The sequence below is a fragment of the Littorina saxatilis genome, linkage group LG1 (genome assembly GCF_037325665.1).
Source record: "Littorina saxatilis isolate snail1 linkage group LG1, US_GU_Lsax_2.0, whole genome shotgun sequence".
NCBI classification, from domain to species: domain Eukaryota; kingdom Metazoa; phylum Mollusca; class Gastropoda; order Littorinimorpha; family Littorinidae; genus Littorina; species Littorina saxatilis.
In genome coordinates this window covers 17,405,436-17,426,826 of record NC_090245.1, presented here as the reverse complement: position 1 = coordinate 17,426,826, position 21,391 = coordinate 17,405,436, and the positions used below count along the sequence as shown (strand labels likewise).

At 38.0% G+C, this 21,391-nt stretch overlaps 1 protein-coding gene across 1 annotated transcript; it reads left to right on the top strand.

The window, feature by feature from the left end:
* The first annotated feature begins 4,107 nt into the window (after positions 1-4,107).
* LOC138963211 (zinc finger TRAF-type-containing protein 1 homolog) lies at positions 4,108-20,524 on the top strand. The gene is made up of 4 exons (XM_070335264.1): positions 4,108-4,313; positions 5,708-5,946; positions 8,265-8,476; positions 8,779-20,524. Exons 1-4 carry the CDS (start codon positions 4,113-4,115, stop codon positions 9,174-9,176), a joined length of 1,050 nt encoding a protein of 349 aa, XP_070191365.1. The 5' UTR covers positions 4,108-4,112; the 3' UTR covers positions 9,177-20,524.
* The last annotated feature ends 867 nt before the right edge of the window (positions 20,525-21,391 follow it).

The window sequence follows — 21,391 nt, the reverse complement described above, 5'->3', positions numbered from 1 at the left end:
TTGCTGCGTTCAGTTTCATTCTGTGAGTTCGACAGCTACTTGACTAAATATTGTATTTTCGCCTTACGCGACTTGTTTTTTTCTTCTGTGACTTAAAACTCGGTATAAAGTATGATAATGTTGTTTATCCTACATACGTGAGAGAGACACCCGTGAGATAATAATCGTTCAAATCACACGTGTGTATATCATGTAAATGAGGTCATCATGTCATTGTCAAGCAAGTCTGGCAGGGACCTGTTTTTCCACTGCTGATGATGCCAAAGTCACCGAGACAAACGTCATTATAGAAACAAAAATTGCGCTCGCTAATTACCCTCGATGAATCATCTTTAGAACTAACACGTCACGCCACAAGTTTCAGAGTGACGTTTCTTTGCTTTGACGTAATAGATTGCACGAGGCTTTAGAAGAGATCTGGGTTCCAAAACAAGCGTCTTCAATTTAAACTGCCTCGACCGCAAGACATTTTCAGTACTAATATACACGTAAGTACAGTATGTAGGATAAACAGAATACTACATGGCTTGCTGTGTCGTACCGTGATTTACACTCGTTGCTTTTTCAAATAGTGAACAGCTCGCTTTCGCCATGTAGTATTCTCTATGAAGATTCTAGACATATAAAATTGTCATCATTTTCACTAGTTTTCATTCACAAACACCTGGTAAATAAATCTCATGTTCCCCATGCAATAACTCGAGGTGGTGAATGGGTTTGAGCTTTCACTGATGTGAAACGTGGATTGTCAAAGTAAAAGCCAATCAGGCTGATTGTTTGATGTGTGGAACCATCGTGGCTTTGGATTTGTGTTTCCGAGGACAACGATTGTAAGCATTCACTCTCAAAGACCCAATCAATGTTGATGATTATCGCGGCGACTCGAGTCATGGTCAATTTGCAACTTATCTCTGTAATCGCAAAATCCACAGCGAAAAGTCATAAACACTTAAAAGAAAAGAAATATGCTCAACACTTACTGAATTCACAGGTATGATCGCAGCTCTGTACATTTTCAGACTGGAAGAAAAGCGTCAACAAGCTACCGGTTTGACGTCACATCATATCAAAACAGTGGAGGCGAATTCAGTATTAGAGCTCACAGTCCTGTGTTATAGCTGCCTTGTTTTGTTTAGCGTGTGCTGACAAAACACTAGCCCCTGCTCGTCAAGCGTTAAACGGTTTGTCTTTCGCCGCTAGCCTGCAGGCGAGTTGGCGTTGTTTATCTCTGGTGGCCACTGTTTATAATTCAGAATCTCGGAACCGAGTCTCAGTAAAAACTCTTGGAGAAGTCTGCAAAGCGAAGACCAGAGCTTTTTTGCTATGTATGTGGGGGTTTTGCAGACGACATTTTGAAGCATACGCGTTGCCATGACTGCATCAAAATGTTGTATTAAAAACTTCGATAAAGTATCTCAGTTGCACATTTTAGCAAGGTCAATCATTATGCTAATTTAAAATCGCTTCAAGCACTTATTGATTAAAACCAAAACTGTGAAATATAATCTGCTAACACTTTCTTTTATCTATCTAGAGAGTATTGCCAGGATGGTCACGTGCTTCCGTCTTAAATAAACGGGATTATGTATGCCACAGTATGGATGAACAGAGTTGCATTCACTGAAGTGGCCGTAACACAGGTTAAATAGCAATCTGTTAAGCACACAATCTCCCCCCCCCCCCTCCCCAGCCCCCCAAACAGATTAACAAAATAAAAGAAGATGATTTTAGAAACAGCAGCCGGAGAGAGGCCCGGGGGGGGGGGGGGGGGGGGGATTAAAGATTGGAATTTAATTATAATTGGATAGATCCGCCGCACTGCCAAGAAAAGTGTACAGTGTTTCACCCACTTTCCCGAAAATATATGCATCTGTGTTAAAATTGTCAAAATGGAGTTCCAACTTATCATCAGTGATCAGACATAATTATGTAGATAGATGATCAATGTAGGCTATATTATATCTCTGTTATCATGCACTACTGACTCAACAACACAAATACTTGCTGAATATAATATCTCTATTTGAAAGCATATCCAAAGGAACCTTTTGTCTCTGTTGATAAATATCGAAGTTCATTGCATTATCTTTACTCTAGACTTGTATTCAGTTTCTCTGTCAGAGCGACAAAGTATCGTCTGCTACAGACACCGACCCAGCAGTAAGAAAGCATAGGCTCTAGCTGAATACATTTTATTTTTTTCTCGTCAAAAGTAGAAAATACATTCATTCGTAAAGAAGAACTAGGGTTTAGATGAAAAGGTTAGTCAGTGTAATATCATATATATACCAATAGATTAAGGAAGATTTTTCAAGAAAGTGCCGATTGTGTTTTTTGTGGTTAGGCCTATCTTTTATCGCGAGTTCCGACAGTAGCGGCTCGGTTACTGCGGACCAGCATAACTGAGTTCACACAGAACTATTCTCAGCTGCACTCAACATGGAAAAAACCCTGTGTTAATTGTTTCAAGACAACCACATTTTGTAACACTACTTTGAAACTTCTGCTTCTTGTCATCATTATAATCATTGCAAGGGCTCCAGGAACTGAGAAATGTTAAACACACTTAAAACCACGTAAATGTTACAGGAAGGCGCCTTTACCGCCTATGCATGGTGCCACAGATTTCAGCAGCTAGCGGCCGCCGTGACCTTGCAAGGCGGAGCATCGAAATTTGCGCGGAATATTCAAAAAGCTTAAACCACACTCACTTTTTTTTCTTGAAAACAGCATAAATATTGTTTTAAGCGTAATAAGTTTAATCTGTATGTATGCTGGAGGTGTAAATGCACTAACATGCATATTTTGTTGCTTGTAAGATGTAGTGTTCACTTACAAAACTTTGACAAGCTTGGTCTTTCGGTTGGCGGTGTAATGTGATTCTTATGTACCGGTTCGACATGTAGAAAACAGCAGTATTTAACTGATTTCTTCCGCATTGAATGTTTCTTTGTGCAATCAGTATAGAAGATTGCAGAGAGTGTATTCTGATGATTTAAAATGTGTGTATTATTATTAAGCAGCCCTGATAGTACTGACTATGTCTCTTTCTACTAAACTGACTCAGTGTGTGACTTCTTAACTGTGCACATTTTCAGCCAGAAATTCATTTCTCTTCCTTGTCTTGCTTGCAAATTTGTTCTTTCCTGGCCGAGCGATAACATAAACACTCCTGCCAAGGGTTGTGTTCTGCGATGTTTTAGAGCTCGGAAAGGCAGCAGAGGGCTTGTCATCAGCTTTCCCTAAATGGATTGCTTGAGGGCTAATAAGGAAGGGATACTGCTATATCAGTGGTGGTTGTTGACATCTTGTATATATACAGCTTGCTGAATCCTAATGCATGGGCCAAAGAAGGAAACTCGGCTCCACTGATTTGATATGACAAGTTTGACGTGTTATCTCGTCACGGTGCTACTGTGACGATGCTTTGTGGCCCGGAGTTGGATTCTAAAAATTCGTCTCCCTGTGGGTTATTGTGCATTTTGTTGCACAACCAAAATGATGACAAAAACGATGTTTGGTAGCTTGTTGTCAGACCAGCACTTTGTTGTTGGTCCTCGGGGAGCATATCGCCTTTTGTCTCATATTCAGTTATCAACCGCGGCCTTCGGCCTTGGTCGATAAAGATGAAACAAAAGACGATATGGTCCCCTTGGACCAACAAAAAAGCTGGTCTGTCATCAAGCCACCAAACATCTTATAATATTACATGAACATTCTTTATTTTGAGGTTGAGCCTGCGTTCTCAGATCAATGCGAACATGGTCGGACGCTGAACCGCGATGCTTTCACTTTCGCTCGATAGCTCGTCGCAAAACACATCATAACTCCCTTATTTTTTTATTTCTGTGACTTAAAACTTGATATAAAGTCAGATAATGTTGTGAAGATACTATATATACACATATAAAAAAAATAGTACATGTACATGTTTTAGTTTGGTAGCACAAGGTAGTGCAACGCCGCGTGCGTCCGCGTGCGGTCGCGTAGCATTTAGTCAGACCCCCGAAAAATCCCGATTTTCTGTCAACAAAGCTCCGATTGGCCGATGATGATGTCAGCAACGTGCCTGACGGTGTGCTACGTCACACAGAAATTTACAAACAAACAAGATGGCAGACACAGAAGGGGAGAGCTCGCAAGTGCTGAGAGTTTCCTGTGCTGATAAAGAAAATCAAGGCAGTTATGAGCCATGCCACAAAAAGGCAAAATTGTCTGATCCATCCCTCGACTCCACGAACAGACTTGAGGATCGGCTCAACGGGATTCTCTGCTGTGCAGTGTGTTTAGATCTCCCACAGACATGCTATCAGGTATGCCAGTGCAGGTCGAGTTTGACCTTTGCGTGAAATCAGAACACATTTTGGGGATTCTGCATTGCATATATATTTCCAACCGTGTGTGACAGGTTTGAAACGTTTGCGCTTATTTTAACCATCTCCGTTGCTTCGTAGAGACTAATTTGGTGCGATAACATTTCGTCGACTGACAGCAGACGCTCGGAATCAAAATGGCAACAGGCTACTCTCCACCACCACCCCTCCCAGCTGTAGTATTCGCAGTACCTTAGTACAGAGGTCATTAACATACGAGTGACACATGCAATCGAAGGAATGCGTTTGGTGCACAATGTAATCTTCGAACACTTCGTGCTACTCATGCAGTTTCTCTTTCCCGAGGAGTTTGTATTATGTTGCTGATGACCAGAAAGAAGGAACAAATCGGTTGAGGAAAAAGAGGGTGAGGGTGGGGGATAAAGTCACGAGACAAAGGAGTGGCCGTAGCCTGGATGAAAAAAATGGCTATGTTGATGTGTATTTCATGGTGTCAACTGGCCAACCACTAGAACTAGACACACCAGCTAGTGTGTCAGGTGTTGATGATTATTTTAAATTAAAGTACAGTTTTTTTATGAGCAATAAGGCCTCCAAATAATCTATCATCAGTTATAATCACTTAGCTGACATCCAGGCATGGTTAATCCCTTAGTGTTGTCATTGTTGTTCACTGAAGCATGGAGTGTGGACAGGTCAGTTTTGAGGTTTGCAAGCTTGGACTTGAAGATTTACCTATTCAGTCAATTGGACTGAAGAAAAATAATCAGGAACAGGGAAAACAATTAAGACTAAGAATGATAAGCTGTAAATTAATGTATTAGAATTAATTTAGTGTGACTTTATGCCATACTTAATGGTCTGTTTATAATATTACATTCATATCAACAACTCATTATTTCTGCTTCAATTAAACACTAAAAAATGTTTGTAGCCCGTGTTCTACTGAACTTTTTTTCTGTCGTCTATTTTGTTTTAATCCAGAACTCTTCTTTCTCTCATTCTCTCTATCATGCTGTCTCTGTTTAAAAACCAATATTTTCAAGTTGAAGCATTACACATATTTATATATAATTTACAGAATTTCCAATGTTCAATGTCCTTTTCTGTATTAGTGACTGAGTGAGTGAACAAAATACAGAACGCATAAATATGATGAAAAGAATAGACATCTATTCTTTAATCTGAAATTGGACTGAGCTAAATAGGCCACTCCAAGAAGTAATATATTATATGTATTATCCATACAACATAAAGAGTTGTGGTCTGAAATGTGTGATTAGACTCAGTAAACTAGTCTTCATTTTATTGTCAAGTCTTGAGACTCCTTTGTCTTCTCTCAAGTGTCTTTTCATCTATCATTTTTGTTTCAGTGCACCAATGGACATCTTATGTGTGCGTCTTGTTTCAACCATTTGTTGGCTGATTCTCGCATCAGAGATGAGACCGCCACATGTCCAAACTGTCGCTGTGAAATCAACAAGAACAACTGCGTTCGCAACCTGGCAGTGGAAAAGGCAGCATCTGAAATGCCTGTGGATTGTCACCTCTGCAACCTCCGCCTTCCCCGATTTCAGATGAGCAACCACCAGCGGCACTTGTGCCAAGAGAGGTAAGAGCAGTGATGACCCTGGAAAAAAGAAAAACAACTTTGGTTTCCGGTCAACGCTTGCCAGTTTCTCAAACGTTTGATTTTTCACAGTAACCTACCTGGATGTTTTTTTCAGGTGTGGTGTGAAAGCACTGCTTGGGGGTGTCTTAGTTCAGGACACCCTCAAACATTCAGCGAAACCCTCCCATTGTGGGGGGTAAGAAGTGTGCGGACTATGTGCTCGCAGGCAGGCTTGGCAGGCATGCATGTGCCCACGTTGCCCTCTGTCCGTCAAATCAGTAGTTTCATGTGCTAGGTAAGGTGGTAGGGTGGCGTGAGGAGGCTGCAATGTCGGTGCCTGCATCCTGTCAGCTTGTCTGTGCTAGCACGGTCACACAGTTTCCTGCAAGGCTGTAAACACAATGCAGGTTCCACACAAGGGAGACACAGGGTGGACAACAACGATGGAGGCAGGGGCTGGACTGCACTGACCCCTTGCCTTGCTTCCTGGCCTGGCCTGACCATGGAAGAAGATCCTCGACGTTTGATTCCCCCTTCCCCACTTTTAACCCCTCCCTTAACACTACTGCACTTTCTTTATGTTTTCTCTCTGTCATCGGGCAGGAGAGCCACGGGTCTTGTTGACAGGGCATTCGGCTGATCCAGCGAAGTTGAATTCCTAACATGGCGGAAGAAGAAGAAATTCTACAGACCAGCGAAATCTAAGAAGCGACACTGAAAGAATAGTTGTGTAAGTGGGCAAGTATCTTCTGTCTTTAAAGACACTTTTTTTTTTTAACACCTATCTGTTTTCGGAAGGAAAGGTTTCTGTCTGTCTTTTCTTGGTTCTCGTTAAATTTGTCTTTTTTCTGGTATGTCTGTGCGTGCCTCTTTGTCAGTTTGTGCGTGTGTGTGTGTATGTGTGCGTGTGTGTGTTCTGAATAAAACATCAAGTTACTTCTAGACAAATACAAGTACAAATACCAAGCTTTGAAAGATATCATTTCATCAGCCCGTTAAACTTGCACTCATACACTGTACTGCTGCAAAAATGCTTAAAAACTGACTTGTTCAGGTGAACCATACCAACCGAGAAAATAGAATGATTAGGTTTGCATCTGGTTTTCAGTTTCTGAAACTGATCACAGGTAGGATCATAAAATGTCTTTTGAATTTTGATCAAAATATTGTTCTTTGGTTTTTAAAACTTCTGTTTCATTTCATCTGAAAAACTTGTAAACTTTAACAACATCTGTATGATAGGACTGTTTGTATTCCTGCTCAGTATGCTATCGATGGGTTCCCCTGTTCAATGACGTTTGTGTGCTGAGCTAAAGTACAAATATGGCTTGTATTCTCTATCTCCTGTCTATCCTCCTTTGCTTGTTTGGCCCCCCTCTTCTGTTAAAACTCTTCAAAACTGCTGCAAGAGCACACACGTCTTCCTGTATCTGAGATAGATTTGCAAGTTTTCAATGGGGTGGAGGAATCATTTCAAAATGTGTGTGTATACCGAAGCACATTATTAAAACAAAGGCGCATAATTAAAAGTAAAAGAGGATTTTGGACTCTTGCTCAGAACTAATTTTTTATCTGTGTGTTACATCTTTTGCAAACACAAGCTGCATAGCAGTCGTTTTTTTGATGCGTTATGGGGTATACTATTGTGTGTTGTATAGATGTATTTTTGATGATGCAGATGGATGTTTTGATGTCTTGCACATGCAGTGAGGTTTGTGAAAATGGCACACAGGTTTACAATGGTTTTGGTGATTTGCGTCATAATGTTTTTAGTTTGTGAGAGTCACTTGTTAGACGAGGTTTACACTTGTAAGATTGAGAGGCAAAATCCCATTTTGCTATGAAACTTCAAATTATTAAAACCTACAACTGCTGCTGTATACAGCTGGTTAACCATTCTTATGAGCAATTACAAACTTTGATTATTTGAAGTAATTTAATGCATTTCCAAGCTAGCATTTTTTCAGTGCTTACTCACCATCTACTTTGTGGGTGGTACAGGTTCATTGCCAGGCTATTTTTGTATTACACAAAAGCCATGCTTCGCTTTCATTCAACCTTTGTCACAGTGTTTAATCAGCTTCTTTTGCAGGTGACCCCATGTAAAAGCAATTGGTTTTGTTAACAGCGAAGAATACCCACCATCACCTAAGTCTCCTTCCGCTTTACTGGTAATATCGTAAGTATGGTATTGCATTGGTAATCGGCCATCAAACCCACACAAAACCAGCACTCATGCACAGCCAGACGAGAATAAGATTAGCTAAGAATACAATTATTAGGCGAGGGTTTTAGCATCAACTGGATGTGTTTTGCAGACCAACTGTCTGTCGATACGCTCGCATTGGGTGCCGGTGGAAAGGCCCTCACCAGGCCCTGTCCGAGCATGAGTCCAGCTGCGTTTTGCCCAGCAAAAGTGGACTTGAGATTATGGATGCTTTGGAGGCATTTGACATGAGGCAGACAGAGGAACAGAAGCTCTACAAGACGGTGTTCTCTCTTCTCTCATTTGAGAAGATCACCTTCAATGGTAAGTTTTACTGAGGGTTGAGACCTTCTCACTTTTGTTTTGCCTTATGCTTGTAAAATCAGGTTTTTGTCTCTATTTTGTTGTAAATAACAAAAACATTTAAGCATCACAAGGAAATTGGGGGGTCGGGGAGGGGGGTGCAGATCATTTTCCTGTTACCACCAGGTATAAAAAAGGAAAGCAGACATCAGATGTCAAGAACAAACAAACAGGAAGAACGGAATACCAGAAGAACTGCAATCCACTAAAAATAAGAAAAACTTTTATTGCATATTGATTGCGATCCTTCTTGCGCCTTTCAGATCTCCAGCTGAAGCCATACCGCACAGAAGATTTCATCACGCAGTTGTTCTACGAGTCTTGCCGCTTCTCCGCATTTGGCTACCAGTGGTCCATCCGCGCTTCGCTCAACTACACTGAGAGCAAGAACCCCTCGCATTCCACTCGGCGCTCCATGCAATACCAGCTGAGCCTGAAGACGGCCTCGCCCGCCAATCCCATACGCCTGCACTTTCTGGTGCTGAAGGGTCCCTACGGCGAGATGAAGCTCAACCCTATCATTTACGAGCACGAGTTCTCAGGGAAGGAGCCAGATTCAGGTTTCAAGGAGATGCCACTTGCCGACACCTCCGAATGCAACAAAATCCTGGCAATGAAGACGATAAGTCTCAGAGCCATCCTTTTCCAGGTTGTGGGTTGATGCTGGTGGTTAGACTCGAGGTATAGGCGTTGGTATTTCTTGCGTGCTTTGTGACCCGTGATCCAATCCATTTGTTTTGCTCTCATCATTGGGAGGAAATGTGTTGGTATACAGTTTTGTGCCCTGTTCTGATTTTCCACTCATGATCCAGCTCATGCTTTCTGTGAACATTTCAGAACATTTGGCCATGCTTTAATTTAAGAATCAACATGGAAAATGTCCAGCATGCGAATATGTTATTCTCTTTGAAATAGGGTTAAGCACATGATTTGTGTGTCTTTGTCTCTTTCATTTAATGTGGAAGAAGCGACACAAGGAAGGTTATCCAGGGAGGAAAACGTTTTTGCAAGAAAGTTCTAAAATAGAAGTTAATAAATTTACTGATTGTAGAAGATACATTGTATTATCATGGGGTAAAAAACAATCTGGAAAATGAGAAGTTTCCATAACATTAACAACATCTTAACATTGAAAATCCAATTGCTTCAAATTACATGCATATAATAAAGAGACGTTTTGCATCAGAAGAACATACATATGCATATTTTTATTACGTGTAGTCACAGAACAGAACGAGTTTATAATTTCAGTGTTTACAGTGTGTTCAAAATCCAGTTGCTTCAAAGTACATACATATGATAAAGAGATGTTTTGCTTCAGAAGAACATACATTCGCGTATTTTTATTGTGTATAGTCACAGAAAAGAACAACTTTATATTTTCAGTGTTTACAGTGCATAGCTAAAAATGAAAGACTAAGAATTCAATAGTTTTGCAAAACACATTATGCTGCTCTCTCTATATAGTTTTCTTAACTTTACAAATACCGGTAATCGTTTTGCACTTTTTGTGTATGGTACTGTATTTTTTAACCAACATTTTAGCACGCATTTATGATAGACATACACATGTCATTGGAATACATTAATTATGTTATACATTTTGTGACAATCAGCATAGAATTATAACATGCAAACATGTTTCTTTTTACTGATTTTCATACAGATTTCTTTAAGATTTTCTTCCGGGGCATTTAGTGTGCATCTTATTTACTTCCGGTGTTACATTACACTAATGGTATGACATGTTTTCTTTCATTTGAACAGTCATTTTAAGAAAAGTGTATTTGTTATTTTTATCACAGCATTTAGGGTGCTTTTTTTGTTTGCTGTCACACAGTGATGAGCGCATGTTGTGACATTCCAGCATGTACTGAGCTTCTGATTTTGTTGGCATAATGTAAATACATATATCCACACTGACGTACTTGCTTTTTTTAGTCAAATTATATGTTTTGTGATTGTTTATCATGTCTTACATGTGTTGGGCATTATTGTTATTGTTGTGTTAATTTGTTTTGTTTTTGTGTGTCTTTGTGTGATTTATTTGGTTGTCGGATATATATATATATGCAACTTTGAGGTTCCTTGCTTTCTCTTAAGATTGAGTTGTGTTTTTGAAGTCTTTGTATCAGATTTTTTTGAGTTTGTTTTACATGTTCATGTACATTATTGATTAAAACAAAACACACATGTAAACGTAATGCATTCTATGCGCACACACACACAAACACACACACCCACACACACACACATTTACACAATCCTATTACACACACTGACAAACACAAATAGGCTTAGACACCCAAACTGTGCTTACCAACATTTTACTTCACTTGCAAATGCATGTACACCCACTCACAACTGAATACACACAACGTACAAAGGCACAACACTTACATGCTCTAGAATAACTGACTGCACACACACACACACACACAAACACACACACACACACACACACACACACATGTTGCTCAAGTACCTGTGAATCCCCTGTACAGTTGCTCTTTTTCTTCCCTTTGAATCACGTGCACCCAAATGTTTCTGTTTTGTTGGAGTTACTTGCTCAGTCTCATGTGGCAATCCATTGGCGGCAAGCATTGTCAGCAAAATACCACTTAGACAGTTATGAAGATTCTGGGTCTCTTTGCTGTTGGTAATAAGAAGCAGAACTTTAACATGACTTGATGATATACTGTGGTACTGTGCACCTTCCTCCATTCTAATACAGTTACAAATCTATTTGAACATCTTTACTAAAATCTCCTGTTACTCATTTCTTCCTTTCATTAAGTACGTAAATGTATTTTCTTAACTTTCCTTACTTTATCTCTGATTTCTTAAGGTTGTAAAACAAAAAGACTACAGGTATAAAGTCATGTTTGGGTTCAATTTTAATGCCAACTGCAAAAACGGAGTCTGAAGAAAGCAATGATTGCAAGTCCTGTGTTGATCTGTGAGATTTGATCAAGCAAGTCCAGCAAAACAGAGCTTATGTCTGGACTTTGCAGAATATTCTGTTGCTTTTGTGTGTTCTGTAAGTGTAGCACTTTTTCTTATTTGATTTATATGTTTGGATTTGGATGCACGCTTTTCTTGTGGTCAAAGGCTCAGATATTTGTATTTATTTCACAGTATTAAAAGTACCAAAGGTGGATAGTTCATTCACTGCGTAAGTACTCTTGAAGAGGAAACTATTCACTCTTTAGATACTTTGGAAAAAGAAGCAAATAAAGTCTGATTGAGAGGGTTGTTGGAGAAAGGTGGAGTATCAGATCCAATTATCAGATCTAAAGTAATTAAACAGAAGTAATATTGAAAAGCAAGGAATTTTTGAATTTATTTGCACAAACTGATTAATGCAACGGAAATGTAAGAACCAGCCAGTGTAAAAAAAAAAAGTCAGGTGATGAAAGTGTTACAACCCTGGATTGGACTGTTTACACCTGTAGATTGGACTGTTTGGTCTAAATAATTGAGCAGCTAAAACTATTCTTGTGAGTCAGTGACTAGGTAGGGGAGATCGGGGCTAGTCTGCCTACTTTTATGCTTTTGGTAGCATAACTGGTGAGTTTGATGAACTAGAAGACTGATTTTTTATTTTACATCAAGACAAATGTGTGGCTGATATCAATGTGCAGTTTTTATTTGCGCATGAACATTTGTTGTACATACTGCTTTAAGTAGACCTACCCTAACGTAGGCGAACTTGCCCCAAGTCGGGGTAAGTCCGCCGCTCTCATCCCATAGTAGGTACAAGACTAGTAGTGGGCAAGCTTTATACACACACGCACGCACGCACACACAGTCAGTCAAACAAGCACCCGATCAGTGGGAAAGCTTTTTTAATTCCCTTCAATATTTAGGTTCAAAAATGCCAATGACAAAATACAAAAGAATGTCGAAAGAATGTAACACAAATCGGCGTCAGTCTTTTTTAGACATGAATCTGCAATCTTTACCATCGAGAATAGATGGAGTCACCATCCGAGTCACAGTTATGGCAGATGTAAACTGGACTGTTTCCCACACCTGCACATTCTTCATGGCGAACATGCCCCATGACAAATAGGCGGACTTGCCCCCGCACGGGCAGGCAACTCTAGTGCCAGATAGCGAGCACAACATGGGAAGGAAGAAGCAAAACTTTTGTCAGAACTCGACCTTAATTAACGCACTTTCACTCGACACCAAGACTAAGTATTTGTTCTCAGAGGTAATGCATCAAAACCTAAGTCAACTGCTATGCATTCATGTTACAAACATTAAGAAAAACACTTTTTGTGATCTGTACTCACGATATATGGGCGCGCAACCTCTGAACTTCTGCAGGATATGGCGGGAAGTAGGGACACCATTCTCACATGGTGTGAAAGACTAAAAGGTGGCAAACGTAAGAATAAACAGACAAAGACGGATGTGCCCCGGGGGCGGACTAGCCCCGGTCTCCCCTACATTTACACAGTTCAGTTTTGTGTGTTCATTCTTCAGTGTTGCCATGTGTGGTACTGTATGAACATCTTTGAGTTTGTATTTGAGTTCCTCTTGTACATTTATTCGCCTTATTTTATCTTCTTTTTGTGTGTGTGTGTTTTGCATTTTAAGTTTTTATGGACTGAGAGTGCTTGGTTTTTATCCATGACTGCTATCGCATGTTTTCTGCAGTGAAGTTTTCTTACGTTTTCTGTTGTTGTTGTTCTCTATTTATAATTGTTCATCCTATTTTTGTTTTTTCATACAATCTATTTTTCTGAAATCTTGAGTAAACATTGCCTCCTTGTAGCATTTATGAACATGTCTGTAAGAAAAGCACATTTCATTACCCTACTTTGCAAAAAAAAAAGAAGAAAAAAAGGAGCTCTTGAAAAAAAAGTTGTTTTTATTCACGAGTTATTCTGTCACAATTTGCTGTTTTCCCTCATTTCCCATTGTCAATCATGTGATACCTATGTCCTGTTATTGTAGTGAAAGCACCCACACAGTACATGCAGCTATAGTTTCTTAAGCACATGGTGCACATCTATTTTAGTAGTGCTTACCCATTTTGGATAGAACACAGCTCTAGCAGCTGTGATTCTTGGCTAGACTTTCAATATATCTGGATTTTTAGATTCGTGAAGAATTACGTTCCTCATGAAGTTCAGAACCATAACATACTTGTATGTATTATGAACAGAAACTTATTACAAGATAAAGACTGTTGCATGTGATTTGTTAAAATGTGAAACAAAAACATTGTAGGTATAGCTGTCTCTGTTAACATGCCAAACAGTTTTTGGTGCACATTTCACATGTTAATGTACAGTTGCTAGTTCCAATCTGGCTTGCTCTTGTTTGATGAGCTTGCATGCTCTTGTAATGTTTTACGGGTCCTTTTGGTGTAGTCTTGTCGTGGATATAAGTAACATGTATAAATGTATCTGTACAGTTCATTCACTGTTATAATTATGGTTTGGTGAAGGTTTCATAGAAATGGAAGCGGCTTGTTGTGCACTGTTTGATGCATAGGACTAGTTATAAGTCTGGCCAACAAGTTTGGTGCACTGGACTTAAGCCAGTGGTCTGATCAACATTTTGGTGCACATGACTAATTTATAGTCTGACCAAAAGTGGAAATGTCAAACATTGCTCTATTATGTTACACACTGATCATGTAGTGTCACAGGCCTTGGTTTTAAAAAAAGTGGGATAATAACAAAAAAATATAGAAAGTTTCAGAGCGTGTAAAGTAGGCTTTGCTGCAATCTTTTATGAGAGAGATGATACCTTGTCTTAAAGGTCTCGACATGCATGATTTAAAGGTCTCATGCATGTGGAATGCAGAATTTGAGCTGGTCATTATCTGCAGCGTCTTAGGCGAATCCACATAATCTTTGAATTTAGACGCTGATGGTGTACTGGAAACATCAATTGAGCGTTAGTACGAGAGTATTGAAACCAGGTCAGCTTGTGTATAAATTTTCTCCTCAAGTGTTTTAAGCTGTACTTAATTAACCATTCTGTATTATAACCATTCGGTAAATGTTGTTCATGTTCACCTAGGTTCATCTGAATGTGATTTATTTTGTAATGTGACTCCCGTAAAATGTCATTTGCTGTTCTTAAACAGTGTCATCGCTGACTTCAGTTGAATGCATACATACAGGCAGGTGCTTTTGTTGTCGTAGGCTAACTGGTAAAGAAGGATAACTTGTTAACTTGTTAAGACAGTTTCACTGTTATTCCTTAGCATGAGTACTTGTAATATAATATTTGTGTAAATCACCTTTTACCAGTTTTCTTTGAAAATTGTTATTTAAGAAGTGTTGCTTCTTTTTTCCTGCTGAAGCTACCAGTCACCATTGCTAGGTATTTGTTGTTTAAATGTGGTTTCACTTGTTAGCATGTACATGAAATAATCCTGGAAAAGTTTTGAAGATGCTCACTGATTAGCTGTAGTCTCAAGGTAATTAGCTGAAGTTTGCATCCCTGTGTTTGTCCATCTGTGTATGTCTATTGTTCATTTTTGATAGACGCTATGGTAAACTGTGCATCATAAGCACTGAAGGTATATCTATAGGTATTAAAAAATCCAAATAATACCACTATAACCAATTTACCACAATGAAAAGTAACTTATTTGTGTAGACAACCTTAAAATTACATAAGTGTACTTACATAATTTATCATATTTTGAGTGAGGTAAGATGGCATTTTTTACTGTGAGTGTATGAACATTTACTAGTCTAAAAATGATGATTGAAGGACAAACTTGCTGGTAAAACATGATAATATGAATTAATATTCAGTCTTTGGTGATGGGGGGATGTGAAATCTGAAAGTAGTGTGTTTTCATACTTTGATCCTGAAACTGTAAAGAGAAAACATTCACAAGATGGATGCATCATTTCAAGAAATACCTGATGTCACCGTCGGTGGTCTTTCATAGTAAGAGTAATTCTTTTAACCTTTAAACTAAGTCAATATTTAATTTTTATTCACACACTACTTTTGGCAAATGCACTCAGTCTTTGAACGATCGTGTGCTTGTGGCCCTCTGTAGGTCTGTTTGCATTGCCAACGCTTTATTCAGGTCTGCTTTCATGAATAGGCAAACATGGGATCTTTAATAGGTTGCAACGACCTAGCTTTGTGCAGGCTCAGGCTGTGCACACAGAAATGCACACAAGTCCAAACATCTTTGCTGACTTGAAAAAGTAATTGATGTTCTGATCGGGACTCAGAATTGCACCCGGAAACTAACAGTGTGGGGTATTTAGTGCTGATGGCTAGCTACGCTGGAATCAAGTTCTTTGAGCTACTATTCTGAATACTGTATGCTTTGCAGGCATACAGTTCATCTGTCTGTCACTCAGCTCTTTTGCTTGTTCAGTCTCTCATGAGCTTTTGTATTAGAGATGACTCACACTTACTTTCACTTAAAAAAAAAGAAGTTTGAGCCTTAGTTTTTAATTTTTTTTGTGTCTTTCTTGTTTTCTTAATAGTTCACTGTGCACACATACTGTCTTCTTTCTTACTAAAAATTGCCTATGCCTCACTCAGCACCTCACAGCTCACTGATTGAGAAGAAGAAAAAAAGAGAAAGAAAAATAACCCATCTGGGATTTTTTGTATACTTGTCAGAGTACCACAATTTAAAGAAAGAGTGGGAAACCAGAAACTCAGGTCCCTGGGACTGAAGTTTCATGGCCACCCAATATCTTGACAGTGACTCTGAGTCATCATGTCCTCATTTCATCCCATTTATTGTAAACATTGAACAACATGTATGGAATAAATATGTGTTTTTTCATTACATGTACTGGTATGTACATTTTGCAATGATGATTTGATTCAAATTAAATCAAGGTAAAGACAGGAAATGAGGCTGTGTCAGTTCTAAATTAAGTTTGAAGCTAAAATAATGTAAATCTAAACTAAAGTAATCAGTGGCCTTGCTGATTTTATATCTGTCTTTATCCTAGCATTTGAAGCTGCTAGCAGACCAGACAAAAGACTTTTTGCTCAAGGTAAAAACAAACTGTAATTAGCTATGCTTGTTTAGCTGAAATATCAGTCAAAATTCACGCAAAGGTTAGTGTAAGTGAGGGCTCAAAAGCAATTGTCACACTGGACCACTCTCTTTCTATTCACTCCAACTTTATAACATTCTTGTTCATGCACAAATAATCACATGTCTCAGTACAGCTCACTGGTAGGCTTAATTTAATTGAGAAGAAACAAAAGACGAAACAAAACTGAGTTACGAAATTGTATAGTTATGAAACACATGACTGTTTCAGCCATGTATGCTCACAGTTTGTTGGTCTGTATCATCAGACTATGCGTAGCGGGGAAAAAAATACTGACATTTAATTTTGAAGAAAGATTTATTAATTCATCAATTTTCATATTCAGTGTTCACAACATCTGTTTGTTGGGTAAACATTATCTTGTATTTTTCATCAGAATTAGTAGTCCTTTGGGCTACACACAAATTGGACTTGATTAGTGGTCATATAATTACAGAATGATGGCAGATATAAGCACATTTGTGGATAATGTGTGCATGGGAGATCAGCACTCATTCAGGTTTCGTGGGTGTGGCCCTTTTCAAGAGAGGAATTTTGCTGCGCTGTTAAATGTCAAACCACTTCAGTATTTAGTGTGCCCATGCGTCACTAGTGAGTAAGAGAGTAATTTCCACTCTCTACAAAAAACACAGTTTAAAGTAGATTAATTTTGTATTGGTGTAAAATGTTCACTTAATAGTGTACGTTGCTGTGAGTAAGGAAGGTAAACAAGGAAGTTTATACATGATCTGGTGATGACAGACTTGTTTTGAGAGCATACAAAGCAGTGTCGTTAAATATCTGACAAAAATATAAACAAGTTTGTTTTCAGTAACTGTGACAGTTTCCCCAGGCTTGTGTATTATTTTGTTGTGGTATACTGCTTTTTTTCTATTTTATCTTTCTATTTTGATTTTTTTTACTTTCTGTTTATTGTGTTGTTTATTCATATTTATTTTGGTTTATCTATTTTGTATTTTTGTGTGTCAGTATGTTTTCTGTGTGCATCAAGTTAAGTTTGTTTTGGTGTTTTTAAACTATTATATTTGTTGACTTGATTTTTTCATGTCATATTCATCTTTTTGTATTTTCATTATTCTATTATCTTTTTGATATTATTTATGATATTTTCACTTGTACTTTTCTTATATTTATTTTATTTTATAACTTTGTTTGTTTCTTTTGTTATTATTTTTATTGAAAATTGCTAGACGTTTTTTGTTTGTTTCTGTCAGTGTTTTGTATGTGTGTGTGCGTGTGCTCGGACTGTGGTGTAGTAAGCAATCCTGACAAAAGCTCCTGTGCAAAAAGAGTGGAAGAAATAGTTTCCACCGTGTATGCGTAGTACTGAGATTAACAAAGTGCGACTGCAGACAGCAGATTGTCTTTCCATTTGGGATTTCTGTCGTCTGGAGTCCGTAGGGAATCCTTTCTGACAGACCTGTGGGTGGAATTTCAATTCTGCACGTTTGCTGTGCACACTTGTAGACCAGTATTCATCCTAGCAACAAAACAAAAAAGGTTGCAATCCTTGCGCAATGAGAATCAAGGTTGAGACATCTCTCTTAAAAGTAGAGAGAAACAAAATCCTGCAGCTGCAAATCCTGAGGATTGCTGTTGGGAGCTAGAGAATGTTAAAAGCAAATGTCAGGTGCTTTGTGTGTAGTGTGACACTTGTCATGTTTGTTTGTCTCGCTTGTGTAGTGTGTTGTATTTTATAGGGTTACTTTGTCTGTTGTCGAACATCGGTTTGTTCTCTTTATGTTTTGTCCATTTTGGGGCGTGATGATTTAAGTTTCATACTATTATACCACATGTATTTATTATCATTATTTATTTGTTTATCTTCATTATTTTTATTTCTCAGTTTATTTACTTTTCATGTATTTATTTACTTTTCATGTATTTATTTATTTTATATTTATTTGCTATTTATTTTTGTATTGATGTTATAAACATTTTTTTTTGTTAAACAGCTCATGGGGAAATAATTGTTATTAGGCAACTTTGCATCTAAACAAAAATGAATGAAAATAGAATTTCAAATTCAGTCAGCAGCAATGCTGTTGCAGAAACGTTCACAACATCTGTGAGCTGTACTGCAACAAAGGCTCACTAACTCACAGCACTTAGTTGGGTTTTTTGTATTTGTTTTTTTGTTTTGCATTTCCACGATTCTTTTCTTCACATTCTGTCTTGAGAATTTCCTTTCCTTTCTTTCTAGTGCACATTCTTTGTTCTATACATTTGATTGCCTGCACAGGCTAAAAAGATCTCTGCTTCTACAGACAGTTTTGTATGCACCTGTTTCACTCTTTCTATGTAACTTATTTTTCATATCAGCAGGGCTGGAGTAACTTCTTCTCTCATGTACTGCTATAAAATTTAATGACTAATTTGAAAAAAAAAGGGCCGGTCATGGAATGATCTCAGTTCTAGTTTTAGACAAATGCATCGGAAAAAAAGTGACATCAGGTATTTGAAGGTTTTAAATTTAAGAGAATCCAATTTTGGGGCAGGTATGAATACTTCAAAAAGCCACACAAATTATGCCACACCATCTCTTTTTCTTTGCAGGGGAACAAAATTAACAAAACATATTGCTTATCTAATCATATAACATTTCCAGATTGTTACAGTTTCAGTTTGAAATGTTGCTTCAGGAAAGAGACATTTTCACATCTAATCTAGTTTATAATTTTGTTCAGAGCAGAAAATCCTTTGTACCTGCATTCCTGATTCTATCACACACTTGACTGTGTGACAAGCTAATTCATCAAAGCTACGGATATGTCACAAAGAAACTGTCTTCTTCGGTGTGTAGCAAATACTTAAGCAGAAACTTGATCTGCCAGAAGAAACAGTTTTCTTTGGTGTGTAGCAAATACTTAAGCAGAAACTTGATCTGCCAGGAGCAATCTTTTCCCCACCTGCAGTGCAGTTATAATTATACATATAACCATGCACCACAAATTGTGGTTGTGTCTCTGGTTCTTGGACTTTGGTGCCAAGATAAAGACAGCAGAGTAACACTAAATGTCATCCAGGAAAAGAAAAAGTGATGGTTGCCAGCATTTCGTTGTAAACCTGATGTGTTTATTTATTAACTTCTTTTAAATGAATGGAAATAGTATGAAAATGCACTGAAAGATGCACTAACATTTTAACTGCGTTTGCCTTGGACTGCAATGTAGCAAACAGAAAAATATGCCGTCTTACTGCTCAGAAAATACTACACTTGTATTCAGAAATGACAGTAGTTAAAATAATATTACTAATAATGCCATTCAAATAAAATTCAAAATAAACTGCTCCGAAAATACTACACATGTATTCAGAAATGACAGTTAAGTTAAAGTATTATTACCAATAATGCCATTCCAATAAAATTGGAAGTATTACAGTGTATGTAGTTTATGTAAGTAAAATGATATTTAATGTGAGTACACCCTCTTTCCATAAATGTCCGCATTGGTGGAGTTTTAGTCTTGGGACAAAATATTTTGCTGTTCACTTGAGTCAAGAATTTTGAAACTGTACAGAAAATTGTGATATTTGTTTGACAGTTTTTAAACAAGGTCTGTATCCCGTTTTAAGTTATCCACCCCAATCACGCACCCCCTCTCCCCTCACACCCCATCCATTAAAAAATAAGTCCCTAAAGATATGTCAGTTCACAGGGAAGAAAAAACTACAATACTCGCTGTTTGGAAAGCGTGTGAATTTGTAGAAAAATTTAGATTACTGACAAATCATTGGCCTGATATTGTAGAAAATAGCTGGTAACATTAAAACAGTTTTGTATGTATATATATTTGTGTGCTTTGTAATTGTCAAAATCATTGTATCATTTATTTGCATGTAGTTTCTACATTTTATCCCTTGACTCATTTTACTGCATTCTTTTTGAGATTGTTGTGTCAGTTTTAACAAAATAAAGGCTTACTCAGATATAGATGGTGCATTGACTTCACAGTGTGGTGTGTGTGTGTGTGTGTGTGTGTTCAGAGAGACTGCATGCCTTCATTGTACATGTCTATTGCAAGTAAGAATATGTGTTTGTGTGTGTATGTCTCTCTCTATGTCATGCCTCTATCTTTCTTTCTTTATTTGGTGTTTAACGTCGTTTTCAACCACGAAGGTTATATCGCGACGGGAAAAGGGGGGGAGATGGGATAGAGCCACTTGTTAATTGTTTCTTGTTCACAAAAGCACTAATCAAAAAATTGCTCCAGGGGCTTGCAACGTAGTACAATATATTACCTTACTGGGAGAATGCAAGTTTCCAGTACAAAGGACTTAACATTTCTTACATACTGCTTGACTAAAATCTGTACAAACATTGACTATATTCTATACAAGAAACACTTAACAAGGGTAAAAGGAGAAACAGAATCCGTTAGTCGCCTCTTACGACATGCTGGGGAGCATCGGGTAAATTCTTCCCCCTAACCCGCGGGGGGTCTGTTGCCTCTAAAACATGAGGATTTTTGGTTGTTCTGTTTACCTTGCCCAAGATCAGGTATGCAGGTTAATACCAACATAAATATATAGACTTACAAAATAAATACATGAACATGAATACCTAAGGAAAAGAATATAATGCTACAAGTACCAGCAACAAAATAAAGTTATAGCAGTCAAATATAGTCTCACACACATACACACACACACACACAATAGTCATGCTAAAAATGCCCAAAAGCTAAATGCCATTTCTTTTTATTTTTATTCATGCAAAGTGATTTGAAGTACATGTAATAGCAATATAGCAATCACTATTGTTTACGGTAATGCAAGCAAATGATATCAAGCCAGCATG

Coding starts and splice junctions, on each gene's coding strand:
- LOC138963211 (XM_070335264.1), top strand. CDS start 4,113: ATGGCAGACACAGAAGGGGAGAGCTCGCAAGTGCTGAGAGTTTCCTGT. Junction 5,947..8,264: donor CGGCACTTGTGCCAAGAGAG/GTAAGAGCAGTG, acceptor TGTGTTTTGCAG/ACCAACTGTCTGTCGATACG. Junction 8,477..8,778: donor TGAGAAGATCACCTTCAATG/GTAAGTTTTACT, acceptor TGCGCCTTTCAG/ATCTCCAGCTGAAGCCATAC.